General features: G+C 43.7%; 1 protein-coding gene across 2 annotated transcripts in view; it reads right to left on the bottom strand.

The window, feature by feature from the left end:
- The window catches only part of HPS3 (HPS3 biogenesis of lysosomal organelles complex 2 subunit 1), a 70,578-nt gene that overhangs the window by 32,575 nt on the left and 23,724 nt on the right, over nucleotides 1-14,279 (bottom strand). The window contains exons 7-10 of one of the 2 annotated variants that reach the window (XM_077488262.1): nucleotides 12,590-12,671; nucleotides 10,696-10,850; nucleotides 7,639-7,741; nucleotides 5,416-5,597 (exon numbers count right to left, since the gene is read on the bottom strand). In XM_077488262.1, the coding sequence (XP_077344388.1) occupies nucleotides 5,416-5,597; nucleotides 7,639-7,741; nucleotides 10,696-10,850; nucleotides 12,590-12,671 (522 nt within the window). Of the gene's footprint in view, nucleotides 1-5,415; nucleotides 5,598-7,638; nucleotides 7,745-10,695; nucleotides 10,851-12,589; nucleotides 12,672-14,279 lie in introns of both variants that reach the window. The other variant, XM_077488261.1, reaches the window with a different exon arrangement.

Below are 14,279 nucleotides of genomic sequence, written 5' to 3'. Positions count from 1 at the left end.
CAACGACACTACCACAGGGGGATGCGCATCCAGATGGGCCAGGTATGCAAGTAGTTTGCCCGATCGCTCACCGTACTCAAACACCCTCTGCCTACAAAAGAAGATGCGCTGCTTAGCTTTCTCAATGTGCAACTGGGAAACCTGTCGCGTCTGTATCCTAAGATTATTGGCGGTGTTGGGCGAAGGGTCCCGATGGAACGCCTCCTTCAGCACCTGTAGATGTTCCGCAGCCTGTTGCAGAATAAGTTTAGATGACCTTTTGACTCTATTGATGCGCGTGGAAAGGAGGGAGCGGGCATGCAGTTTAAACATCTCCCAGACCATGTCATAAGCAGCTGAGTGCCCGTTAGCCGTGAAGTAATATTGTAGTTCAGTGGGGATGTCTTCCTGGTCCCTCAGGGCCGTCAGCCAAAACGGGTTGAGCCGCCAAGGAGGAGCAGGTGAGACGCTCAGGAGCTGGAGCGTAATCCAGTATGGAGTGTGATCCGAAAGTATTCTCGGAGCAAAGCCCACATCCCCTAGTTTCGGTGTTAGGGACCTTGAAATTAAAATAAAATCTATACGCGACATAGTATTGTGACTGGCCGAGAAGCATGAGAAGGCTTTAGCGTGTGGGTGTCTGTGGCGCCAAGTGTCAACAATAGCAAAGTCGGTCAGCATGCGGTATAGCCTAGTGTGGGCTGGCGAGTCAGAGGGAGGGTCTGGTGCACCCATACGGTCCAGGGCAGGAGTGAGAGTCATATTAAAGTCTCCCATCCACACCGCTGGTACGGAGGGATATTGAGTCATAAAGGCAAGACCCTCACTAATGACAAGTGAATTGTATGGGGGGGGGGGGGACATAGCAAGCTAGTATCAGGATGGGGGATCCATTAACGGTGGCGTGTATAAACACATATCTGCCCTGCTGGTCCGTCTGAAGTGACAGTAAATCAAATGGGACCCTTTTTGCAACCAGGACCGAGACCCCTCTGGAATACGAAGTGTGAGTAGCATGATAGGCCCAGCCTATCCAAGGCTTTTTCAAAGAGGATTGTAAGTGACCCGTAACATGAGTCTCAACCAGTGCGATGACATCAGCACGCTGAGATTTAAGGAATGTCAGAACGGCGGTGCGCTTAATCTTATTGCGCATGCCCCTGACATTCCACGTCAGAAATTTTAGGGAGCTCATGGCGGATATAGGGCGTGCATAATGAACCGCAGATGGACCAGGACCAGCCGAGCAGACATGGACAGAGCCATTGGTGGAAACCTCTGTATCAGCCAATATCTATAGTGCACATGTGACAACAACATAGTACCTATAGCATAACAAAACATGTGTAGATAGGTTGGCATAGAAAAACAAATACCCACAACATTTCCCATCCCTCCCAGTCCACTGCCTCCCCAACTCGGCACGGACATAGTATCCCACAACCAGGTATCAACGGGGGACATCCAACGGGCAAGGCCCATTGGAGGCAAGGGACTTAATTTTAAGGGAGCATAGATACCCATTATAAAAAGAAAAAAAAAAGAAGAGGAACAGAAAACAGTCCAGTAAACGGACAAAGTTCACAAAAATCCTAGGGGGGCGACTCCTTCTCTGAGAAGCGCATGGGGTGCAGGAGCCACAACAGTGTGGCACCATTACAGTCATACAGGGAGAGGTCCCGTTTGCCAACGGAGAAATAGTCAAGGTATAGCAGAAATCCACAACATCGGTCAGCACGTGGTCTTTAGCCAGTCTCTTTCAGGCGCGGAGAAAGTGAGGATAATGGATCAAAATCACCCGAATGCGGCCGGAATATTGCAAAATCCGGGGTGGTATATATAAAAAGGAAAAAGGAAAAGGAAAAAAAAAAAAAAAATAAAAAAAAAAAAAGGGGGGGGGGGAGGGGTTGCCATTATTGTCCCCCCGCTCTGCCAGAATACACAGATCCGCACTGTGTTCATTAAGGGGATAGACCGTAGATGAAAGTCAAACAGCATTGCGGGTATAGGAGAGGAGCGGAAGAGGGGGTTAGAGCACTCACAGCTTTCAGACAGCATGGCACATTCAGGCCCGGCGATCCCTCTGATCAATCCAGGTGGATGCCAGTTCGGGGTCTTCGAAGAAATGGGTTCGGCCGTCACATTCCACACGGAGCTTCGCAGGATATAACATGGCATACTTGAGGTGTAGAGTACGGAGGCGACGTTTAACCTCCTGGAACCTGGACCGTTGCCGCTGCACCTCATTGGAGAAGTCTGGGAAGACGGCCACATGAACGTTGGCATGGGGGATATTCCCCTTCTCTCTAGTCAGGCGGAGAATCTTGTCGCGATCTTTGAAATTTAGGAATTTCGCTATCAGAGTACGCGGCGGAGCTCCTTGGGGAGGAGGGCGGGCAGGGATGCGGTGAGCTCTCTCAACTGCAAACATCACAGAGAATGCCTCTCTACCAAAATTGGTTGTAAGGAAGTTCTCAAGGAAGCTTGCCGGGTCGTTGCCCTCAGCATGCTCAGGGAGGCCGATAAAGCGGAGGTTACACCTCCGAAGGCGATTTTCCATGTCGTCCTGCTTTGCACTAAGCTGCTGTAGCTGACGACGCACCTCATCAGTAGTATGTTGCAGGGGGTGTAAAACATCTTCCACTCTGCCGATACGGGTCTCCGCTTCCTCCACACGATCCCGCAGGGCGGAAAGGTCCTGTCTGATAAGAGAAACCTCAATTTTGACCTCCTCGATTTTGGTGGCAAGCGTGCTCTGGCACATGGCAATGGCATCTAGGACCTTGTTAGTGGCCGCTTCGGAGCGTTCCATATCCAGGGATGCGCCTGCGCCGTCTTTATCCCGCAGGTCTTCTCCGAGCCTGCGGTACTTGGCAAGTTTGTCAGCGGCTTCAGAGCTCTTTTTTGGTGGAGACATACTGCAGGAGAAGAGCAGGAGAATTCCCGGGTGTACCAAGATGGCCGCTGTTCACCAGGCAGGATCGTTAATATCCCCCCTCCTACCCAGTCCAGGGGTGTCCCAGAGGAGGCTGTGGGATGTCAGACAATCAGTGGCAAGGTCCAGTGGCACTAAAACGAAGGGAAGCAATACAGGAGATCTGTGAGTCCTCACCAGGGCAGGCACAGGGTGTAGCAAGATGGCCGCCGGGAGCTAGGCCGAGACCGCTGGACCGTCCCCCAGGCCTCCACCGACCAAACAACTGCCTCAGCATGTACCCCAGATCATCCGGTGGGCATAGGGGGCAATAAGCAGGCTCAGGGCTGCCTGCACAGAGAGATAGAGCTGCCTCCAGGAGGTAGGCCGAGTCCCCAGTCTTTCCTGCACAGCAAGCCCGAATGGAAGAGGAGAGCTTCGGCGGCGGCCGTGGGCGGCGCTTTCGAGCGCTGGGTGGCTGGATGGCTGCCCAGGGAGAGTGGCAAGGTCTCTGGCTGTGGAAGCAGGGATAACTTTAGCAGGATAGGTGGCAGGATACAGTGGGCAAACGGAGGACTCACCACAGATGTCCTACTCCATTGCTGTCCAGGCCACGCCCCCTGAATGCCAATCTTTAATATGTATCTGCAATAACGCACAAGCACTTCTTTTGGCACAAATGCTCCCCTTAATAAAGACGAAAAAAAAAAAAGAAAAAAAATATCACAAACAACTTGTGATTAATCATTACAGTGACTATCATGACTGACAAAGCTTATATAAGACTCCCTTGGCATCAAAAGGTGCTTATTGGGTGGCAATGATCAGCAGCAGCTACACATCATGGTCAATGAATTTACATAAATCACTAAACTAAAAAGCAACTCTATACTTGCAACAATTATATATAAATATAGATACATGTATAATAACGATAAAAGCAAAATGAATATCCACATATATGCACAAATAAATAAGGGCCACACCAGCAACATCAAATGTATCGAATATTAAAAACACTAAATGGGATCCCGCTCCACACAAAGTCACTAGCACTTTACATTCGATATTTATACACGTGTATCAAAAAACTACCAAAAAAAAAAAAATGCTTTTGTTGATTTGTGCATATATGTGGATATTCATTTTCCTTTTATCGTTATTATACATGTATCTATATTTACATATAATAATAATAATAATTGTTGCGAGTATAGAGTTGCTTTTTAGTTTAGTGATTTATGTAAATCATTGATCATGATGTGTAGCTGCTGCTGATCATTGCCACCCAATAAGCACCTGTTGATGCAAAGGGAGTCTTACATAAGCTTTGTCAACCAGGATAGTCAATGTAATGATTAGTTGCTTGTGTGAAACGCGTCTATGTGACTGCTTTTTGGTGTCCCTGGTGTTATCACGGCAATTTCAAATAAAGGCATTTTGAAAAATTTGGCTGTGCAGCCGTTCTTCTTTTCTTCAATTACCCTACGGAGGCAGGCTGGGGCGAGCACTCCTATCAGGTTCCAATTGAGGTATTACATACACCTGGAGTAGCAGATCCTGCTTTCCTTGAAACATGTTATTAGGGTGGTTTTTGGTTGCTGGTAAATTTAGGTTAGAAGATGACAGGAAAAGCTAAGAAAGCAGAGTCTATTGAAGAAAAATATTTTGATGTGAAATAGAACAGTAAGATAATAATTTAGAACAAAATTAAGTCAAAAAGACAGTGATCTGAAATGTATAGAACTTTTGAAAATTGTATAGGTAAGTATAGCTCATAGCAGGTATAGCTAATGGAATATACAATTTTCTCTTAATATCTTTTTTTTTTTTTTTTAAGATAATATTGATGAGTTATGGTCATAGAGTTACATCTTCTAAGCCTGCATTCACAGTTGTGGGGGTGGAAACTGCTGTGGGACCCGCACTTCATCCCGCAGGTGCAACCACCTGCACACAAAACGTGGGACCCACATGAAGGTGGCATTAAAGTGGAAGTAAACTCCCCTATCGTTTTCAGCCAAGGAAGCTGCCATCTTTGCCTCTGTTTAATCTTCAACTGCTATGGTGCTGCACATGTGATTCGTTATGACACCAGCCATTGGATGGTTTGATAGTTTGGCTGAGAGCACAGCCAATATACAGTTAGCATTCCCGGCATTCCTTTTTTTTTTTTTTTTTTTTAACTGTTTAAATCGACGGGTTTACTTCCACTTTAATCTTAATGGCACGCCACCCACACTGGATATCACACACGCATGGGGAAACGCCCTGTAGTGCGGTTACCATGCGGGCTGAGATTTCTGAAAAAAGGTGCAAGGACCTTTTCTCCCTACATTTTGCAAGGCACAGCAGCCAATTTAAATGAACAGGCTACCGTGCTCACGCAAACGCAGCCCGCACAGCATGCAAAGGTATGAACGTAGCCTAAGTAAATAAGAGTGGATTTTTTCTCTCTCTTTTTTTTTTAAAGAAAAGAGTATTCATGTATTTTAATGAGAATTTACTGAAGGATCACCAACCTGCTGAAACAGTCCCCTAAGTGGGCACAACTCTCTCTGAATGCTGCCTCCAGCTCTTCTTTATCTGCCGAGGTTACCATGTCTGGATTCATCAGTGCAGATCTCAGCAACAGGTGTGCCTCACTGAGAAGATGGATACTGCCCTGAGTCTTCACAGTGTCATATCTCTTACTGTATTCTACCTAGTGAAAAGTAAAAAAGATGGAAATAGCTAAAATAATAATATTGAAATACTTTAGTTGCTACAGTTTAAATCATTGTCTAAATTTGACAAACCATGTTTTGGAAACCTGTACTGAATATCTTTAATAATCTATCAGCAGAACACTGTTTAATTTTTTATCAGTTGTGGGGGTGGGAGGGGGACTTTAATTTCTAATAATCACAATCACACAAGCCCATCACAACGCATGTCCCACCTGTTTCTTATATACAGAGCATATTATACTCCCAAAAAGATGTGGAAAATAGGCAGAAAACCCAAGGATGATTGCCCCAGATGTGGGGCATCAGGGGATCTTCTCCATATGGTGTGGAAGTGCCCAAAATTGTATAGGTACTGGATAGAAATTGTATATAGAATAAACAGGACCTTTAAGACTACCTTGAAACCAGAAGCTAAGATTTGCCTATTGGGTATTATAGAGGAGGGTAGAATTCCCTCTGTAACAAGGAGATCTATATTAAAGTGCCTGTAACAGGCTAGGCGGTTAATCGCGACAAATTGGCAGGCAAAAAACCCTCCAGTACTACAAGCATGGGTAAATGCTATCAACTCCACAATTTGGTGCGAACGAGCGACGCTTATTAGACAAAATAATCTAAAAAAAATTTAAGGAATTATGGAATCCCTGGTTGAATGACATCGGTTACCCTCTGGGTGGGATAGCTGAGGGATAGATCCAGTGCTCACCCGCTTGGTCTGTGGTTGAGGGGGTTGGGGGGGTCTCCCTGATGCCCCCTTTAGGGAGATCAACTTCTGGATGTGCCCCCTTTTTTTTTTTCTTTTTCTCTTCTCCCTCTCTCCTGTCCTCGGCAGCCTCCGCCACTCTCCTTCCAGCCAACCAGGGTTGGGTTGGCTGGGGTCGCCAGCACGTGTTCCAAGTGAGGGGTTTTGGGTGGGGGGGATATTTGTGTAGGTGGACCAGTGGCAACTTGAATGTTGTATATGACTCTGCCTTTTGTGTTAGATATGTATTGGATGAAGCAAATTGTAAGCGCTATTGTGATTTGTGTTTCTTGGAAAATAAGGAAAACATTTTCATAAAGAGAAATTAGTATAAAAAAAAAAAAAAAAAAAAATTCTAATAGTCAGATTTATGGAGACTTATTTGCAACTCTATATCAAAGTTAAAGTTGTGTGCTTCATTGAATTTTAAGAGATAAATGGTGACAACTTTTGCAGGATGACTTAGGAAGCGAGGCTCTCAGCGGAGCCAAGCATCTCCCCAGCACTATAATGAACAACAATACAGATTCAGCAGGGGTTTGGGCTCAGCAAACATGTAATAAATAACAGATAAAAAAAGTTTTGTTGGCATTGAAACCTTGTTACTTCTGATTTTATAGGTTTTGCTACCTTTTTTGAAACTCAAATAGTAATAAAGGAAAATTACATCAAAAGGATAAGCAATTTTAGTTGTTTTAATGCAGTTGTCTGGCTGTCCTAATGACTGAAAGAATTTAATGCTTACTAAGTAACTTAAAGTATCACTAAAGGTAATTTTTTTTCCGTTTTCGATAGAGTGGACGTGTCAGTTTTCATTACTGTCTGTGCCCCCATTAAAGGGGGCTCACCCTCTTTATTGGTCCTGTTTACTATAATCACTGAAAGTAAAAGTAAAAAGAAAATCCCAAATTTAGGGGGGACATCTTCCAATGGGGACAATAGTTCTAATGATCTGTAGGTCCTCAAGGAATTCCCTCAATTTGCAGGGATTTCCTCTTACTTCCTGTTTGACCACATGACAGGAAGTGAAGGGAAATCTCTGCAGTAGGACACAAATGGCAAAAAAAAAAAAAAAAAACACATCAGTTTGAGATGTTGCCGAGATAAATTCAGAATTTATTGATAGCAGAATTTCACCTGATTCATACTATTAGCACATTCCATTTGACTTATATGGACAGAGGAGTAGTTGTCATGAGAACAAAAGCATTTGACTTTGGGCCTAAAAAAGTATGCCCTTCTAGTATACGGCTTTGTTTAGAAAAAGTAAATACCATTTCTCTGTAGAGCTGGATAGGTGGTGTAGTGCTCACAATGTAGAGATTCCAGCCATGTTCCGTTTCTGATGAAACCTTGGTCTTTGTACTTCCTGACTTTCTGCTACAATGTAAAAAATTGGTAAATATAAAAGAAGAATATAAATAAAAAATAAAATGACAAGTTTCTAGACATTTAGACCCCCTTACACACGCTACGGACTCCGTTTAGATCATCAGGGGATCTGTCCCTTTAGAGCAGAGCAGGTGGATGACAGGTCTGGGTTTGCCCAGTTTCTGCAGCGTGGATATGGACAGAGCTGTGCTCTATTGGCCCTTTACACCTGAATGCCCTCCAATCCGCCTGCACAGAGGAGAATGGATCCCCTTCTGCTTGTTCTTAGTGGAGCGGATCAGATCAGAGGTAGGCGGTGGTAACCTGGTCCATAGGGGTGAATGGACTGTCTGATCAGGTCTGCCTGTCAGTTTTTCAGGCGGACCTGATCGGAACAGTCATATAAAAAGGGCCCTTAAGCTGGGTACACACAATCCGAATATTGGCTGGTTCAGCAGGAACAGCAGTATGTACAACTGCCTGTCTGACGGAAGCTGGTCTCACACCTGGCTTCTGTCGAACTTAATGGCTAGAAAACCACATCCGACCAGCAGCCAATCAGCTACCAATAGCTGCAAGCCCTGATCAGGGTGTTCTGGTGGGGGAGCAGTTGCTCTCATCAGAACACTGCTAGTACGATGACCAATTCATTTTTTTTCAATTTAGCCCACTGGGTTAAACTTAATGTGTGTACCCAGAATTAATCACAACGCAGACTTCTCAATTCCTCTAACAAAATTGCCTTCTTTGCTCAACATAAGCTCATTTACCTTTTTACGGAAGACTGTAGATGAAGATGTATATGTTTTGTATGTGTAACCCTTGTGATTACCAATATTCTCTCATGCTGAGACAATGCATTTCAAAAGCAAAAAACACAATTGCAGAAACTTGTACTAAAATTAAAATATTTTTAAATGAACAAAACCAGGGGCAGAAACATGGTTTGTATGCTAAAATCACCAGATAAGACATCTTCCTAATAAAATTAGTCATGTTACACATGCATTGTTGTGCGTTTGCCTTTAAATAAAGTTTGTTCCTATCTCACTCCGTAGCTAGTGGATGCTCTGTGTAGTTAGAGCCCTTTCACACTAACAGCACGGCCTTTTAACCCCTTCTAGCGGCCGAAGAAAGGGTTAATAGCACCTGTGTAGCGCCACTGCCAAAGCGCCTGGAAAAGCAATGCATTCATTTCAATGGGCAGGGCCATAGAGCAGAGGTGTATAGACAGCTCCTCCACCGTCCCAAAGATGCAGTGCCCCAGTGTGAAAGCACTCAGGCTTTCACATTGAGGTGGTGGGGGAGGCATTTTTCAGGTGCTTTACAGGCGCTATTTTTAGCCCTTTAGTGCCTGAAAAATGCCTCCAGTTTGAAAGGGGTCTTAGTTGCCATTTTCCACATTAACCGTAATTCTACTGGAGCTAGAAACACAATGATTTTTTTGTACTGTAGACAGTTACCCAGCAAATTACAAAGGCTGCTGGTGCCGATAATAAAAAGCATATAGCTATGCAACGGTATTACACTAAAATTAAAAACGGTGCCACCATGTTTGGATGAGAAGGGGTTAAACGCTTTCAGGAGGCTCACCGGTCACATGGAGAGATATCATTCCAAAACGTGTGGGGAAGAGGAGTATTGTCTTGATGGAAGAAAGTGGGGTGATGGACTACTTCTTGCTTCTGATGTGAGGTCAGGTACTGTCAGAATCCAGAGGAACTGACCTCTGTAATCCAACAGCTTTGTGCCAAGCCACGAGATGACGTCAGAGCTTTTCTCTTGTTTAAAAAAAAAACAAAAAAAACAAAAACAAACATATTATACTTACCACCTCTGTGCAAAACCCTTGCACAGAGGTGGCAAGTATAATTTTTTTTTTTTTTAAACAAAACATAAGTATAATAGTGGCCCTGATCATCCTCTTCTGGGGTCACCCCAGCAGCACTCATGGCTCCTCCCCTCATCGAGTGCCCCCTCAGAGACCTGCATTCCAAGGGGACACCCATGCGGATGCGCTCCCGAGTCCTGCTGCTGCGTCCATTGACACAGACAGCAGGACTCGGCCCCGCCCCGTGTCACTGGATTTAATTGACAGCAGTGGGAGTCAATGGCTGCGCTGCTATCAATATATCAAATGAGTATCCAAGACAATGGCTGGAGCTGCTGTGCTTGTCCCCGTCCATGGAACAATCGGGTTCAGGTAAGAAAAAGGGGGACCCTGGGGGGGGGGGGGGGGGGCTGCTGCACTACAGTAGGTTTTCACTTTAATGCATAGAATGCCTTAAGGTGAAAAACATTGAGGGTTTACAAGCCCCCTCAGCAAGATGTTCGTCCCCCCTCCTCCTTCCCCCGCCACTGAGCCATTCACAAAGAACATGCACAATCGGGAACTGCCGGTTGCCCTTAGTCGAGATGGCAGCGAAAGCATTCGAGAGCTGATTGAAAACTCGGGTAAAGACACAACTGTATTTGTGGATAGGTAAGAATCCTAATATTAAAAGTCAGCAGCTACAGTATTTGCAGCTGCTGACTTAATTTTTTCTGAATGAGCCTGGAGCTCCACTTTAAGTCCATTGTTTACAGAACTGAATGAACCATCAAATCAACCATACATACCATATCGATATCTTAAAGATCGTTTTCTTCAGAAAGCAACCACCGTCTAAGAAGAAAAGCCTGTGTCATACTCTCATTATAGAAGCAGTGGTCTCACTGCAGGGTACTGATATGACTTATTCTGGAGGTAGCTATTACACTGGGAAAAGGAAAGGCTACATCCAGATTCAGTCCAAATTTGTAGGACTGTGAGAACCAAGGAGACTATTTAAATAAAAAAAATAATATAGATCTAGATATATCTATATCTATCTATCACACACATACACACAAAGTTGTTGTATTGTATAACTACAATGATTAAAATAAACAGATGGAAAAAATGTAAGCTTTAAACTTACGACAATCTCTTTGAATTCTTCCCCTTCTCTGGCACATCTTCAAGATCTGCCTTTGTCAAGATAACTATATAGTTGTTAAAGTGCTGAATGCCTTTCAGTCCGATAAAGAGCTGCATTCTTAGTGTGCAAACATCCATAGAGACAGGTGGGCAAGTCTGGGAACACAACAGTGACTACATTATCAGTCTTTGTGGAATGATGACAGAAATGCAGATATTTTAAACCACCTCTCCTCAAAAGTACACTGCTACAAAACAATATATTGAAAATAAAACCGGCCTAACATTTTAGATTGTCAGAAAGATCAAATGTTACTTGTGGCAATAGCTGTCCTGCCTGTGCCATATCTCAACTTAAAGTGTTTGTTACCTAAAAAAAATAAAAAAAAATTATCCTGTTCCCTTAAAGCATGTTATACAGCACAGTGCTTGTGCTGTGTAATTTGGCCTGACTCTATTCTTAAAGCGGAGGTCCACCCTAAAATGGACCTCCGCTTTAAGAATAGAGTCAGGGCTAGTTCACACCACATGCGTCCCAGTGATTTTTTCTGCATCCAAAATGCATACAAAGTAGGTTACATGGTTTTCAATAACCGTTCACACCAGTGCTTTCAGTTCCAGTACGCTCCAATTCTAGAGGAACAAAAAAAAAAAAAAAAAAAAAAAAAAAAAAAAAAAAAAAACCCCCACACACCACATGCTGCATTCTTCCAGCATAGAACATTGAATGTGGTAAAAGGCAGCAAGAATGCACCAGAACACCTACACACATCAAAAAACAGCATCTGGAACCCATCCCAAAACACATCAAAAACACACACGCAGAAAACGCATCTGAAGGACTTTTTGTGGTGTGAACTAGCCTTTTCCTCCACTTTAAAGTGGTATTAAACCTAAAATCAAGAATGGAATTTATTGCAGCTTCTGAATCTTTAGAGGCGGTGGCTGTATTTCTTTTCTTTTTTTCCCTTGGTTTCCATCTGGTGATCTGGCCAGGAATACACATTACAGTGTCTCTACTCTGGGTGAAGGGGCATTTTTGGACAGCAGCATTGCCAATTTGTGGGGAGGACAAAGATGGACCAGTACATTTAGATACGCTAATAAACTGAAGCTGGATTTCAGCTGACACTTTATGAGCAATTACAGCAACCTTGATTCCCTTCTTGTTATAAAAGTTTTACATAAATGCTGATCATTGTAAGCCCCCCTTTCAGTGGTAATTGGTTTGGCTCATAAATCTGTTAAATCTGCAATAGAGCTTGTTCTTTTGAAAAACAACAGACTTACTGGTCTGATCACCTGGTGAAAATAATGGAAAGAAAAAAACAAAAACGGAATGCACCATTTACATCTAAGAATTGGTGAGCTACAATGTAATCAATATTTGCTTTTGGGCATAATACCACTTTAAATCTAAAAAAAAAAAAAAAAAAAAAAAAAAAAAAAGACCCACAAAGCCAGACTAATGAAATAAAGTTAAAAGGGACAGTGTTCCTACAATGTCCTTGGCAAGTCAAACACGCCAATGGTAAACAAAGGACTACTTTGCTGGCAGTGGCTCCATTTTTGTTGGGGGGGGGGAACAAATATTAAATTCCCTATCATCACACAACTGGGTGGGATCAGGGCATAGTGCTCTGCGCCCCAACCCCACCCTTTTTTAAGCCAATTAGAGCCTCAGGCTCTAAGCGTGCATCAAAAAACAAAAACCTTTAAATCCATGCGTCTGGCACCCTGCATGTAGATTAGGGGTCGGGTGCATGGATTAAGGGGTGGCACCACTGCACCCCTAACGGACAGGCCGCCACCGTTTACTTGCAACATCTACATCCCACAGAGCAGATAAACTACCATGGTACGAAGCATGTTAGAGCAAACCACAAGTTACATACCTTCATAGTCGTGTCAATATAAGGATCTTCCTCCCGAACTGTTACTGCACTGCATCTTACAGTGAAACACTGCAAATTATTCCTGTACAAAGGCAGAATAGTGCAAATTATCTGTGCTATGTATTAAAAATCTGCATCAGGTCTCTTGAAGGTGTAGCACTCTTTAGGTGCTAGGCTGTCGGGTAAATTAAAGTTCTTTTTAATCTGTAAATCAGTGAAAAAGTTGTCGATTGCTTTGAATGTATTGTGGATCCACAGGCTGCAGGCTTGACTGCTTCTCCCTGCTTTCCTGGAAGACTGCAGAATATAGGAGTGGAGCAGGCCAAATGAGTAGTCAGAATATTTATGGGTCTCCGCCAATCCCTGGGGAGGCATCCCCAGTGGGTGGCTACAGAGCACAGAAATAGTCTAGGGTTGGAGCAGTGGGGATTCTGTTCTGGAGGAGAAGTATGGAGGGCTGCTGCTCTCCCAAGGCAGTGCAGCTGAAAATTACCTTAGCTCATCAAGGTCCTAGCTATGCTAAAGCTGAAGGGCCTACTTGCTAAGAACCTCTAAAGCTAAACCAAGGGGATTTCACTTAGGATCTGGTGCATCCACTAAGGAAATGTCTGCATGACACTGGAGGGAGGTATCAAAGTACCAAGGACCTGCGAGTTCAGACCTGAGTGCTGGGTGACTGTTGCTGCCGTTAACCTCTGGTGCACTAATGCCAAGGCTTGCCTGGCCTGAAACATTGCTTATGGTGTGGCAGTGCTGTACATTCCCAGAACCATTGTTGAAGGGACTGTTCCAAGAAGTAGCTGCAGAGTGAAGGGTGACCTCCTATTATTATTTAGTATTCTGCAGTATCTCACAGCTCCCCGTTCCCTATCCAAGTTTGTTCAGCAATAAATGTTAAGGCGGCAACCCCCAGACAGCTTGAGCCAGAAGCGTGAACGTTACTGTGTCTGGCTGCAGCTGCACTAGTGAGAAAGGAACCCTGCACAAAAATCAGCAGGGCCTTTCATTGGTGAGTGCTACAAAAATATGAATAGATCAACGGTACTATGTTTTGCAAAAACCTGTGCAATTTTTTTTAGCTCATCAGCATCCACTAGCCTTCAGCCTGCGTGTCTATACTAGATGGTCACAATCCAGCCATCCACCCTCTATCCAGTACTGCATTTATTATTGGATGATGGCAACATTTAGTAGCACGGCAATGATGTCCACAGTATTACAGCATTGATCCCTCTGCGGATACCTGACCTTACTTTGAAAGCCCCTTGTGGCTCTGCAGGCTGAATCACACAGTGTCTTCTACCCTAGCATGAGCACACTTGAGGCAGCACAATCACTTGTTTTTATTGTCCATGTGAAGGCACTATAAAATTACCTAACCACCACTATAACTATTATAAGAGCATCTCTGAAGAAGTCTATAAACCCTCACTTTTGAAACACGGCGGATGTCTAATTTCACCACTTTATTTTGGTTGAGGTTTTTGGTAACCATACTAGTTGATCTGTTATATACATATGACTACAAGCCATATTATTTTTGAATATCTAATCAATCATTTTTAATCTGATCTATAAATAAATGTATACATTTAAATTCATGTTTTTTGCTCGAGTTACTACTGTACATAAAATTTTATGCTTCTTTTGACATTTTCAGAATCTCAGTTTGCTGCTTTGATGTTCTGAA

The sequence above is a fragment of the Lithobates pipiens genome, unplaced genomic scaffold (assembly GCF_037356315.1).
Source record: "Lithobates pipiens isolate NorthernLeopardFrog02 unplaced genomic scaffold, aLitPip1_a1.2 Scaffold_18, whole genome shotgun sequence".
Lineage (NCBI taxonomy): Eukaryota > Metazoa > Chordata > Amphibia > Anura > Ranidae > Lithobates > Lithobates pipiens.
Note: the sequence above shows the minus strand (reverse complement) of the source record. Positions and strands in the feature narration are given on the sequence as shown.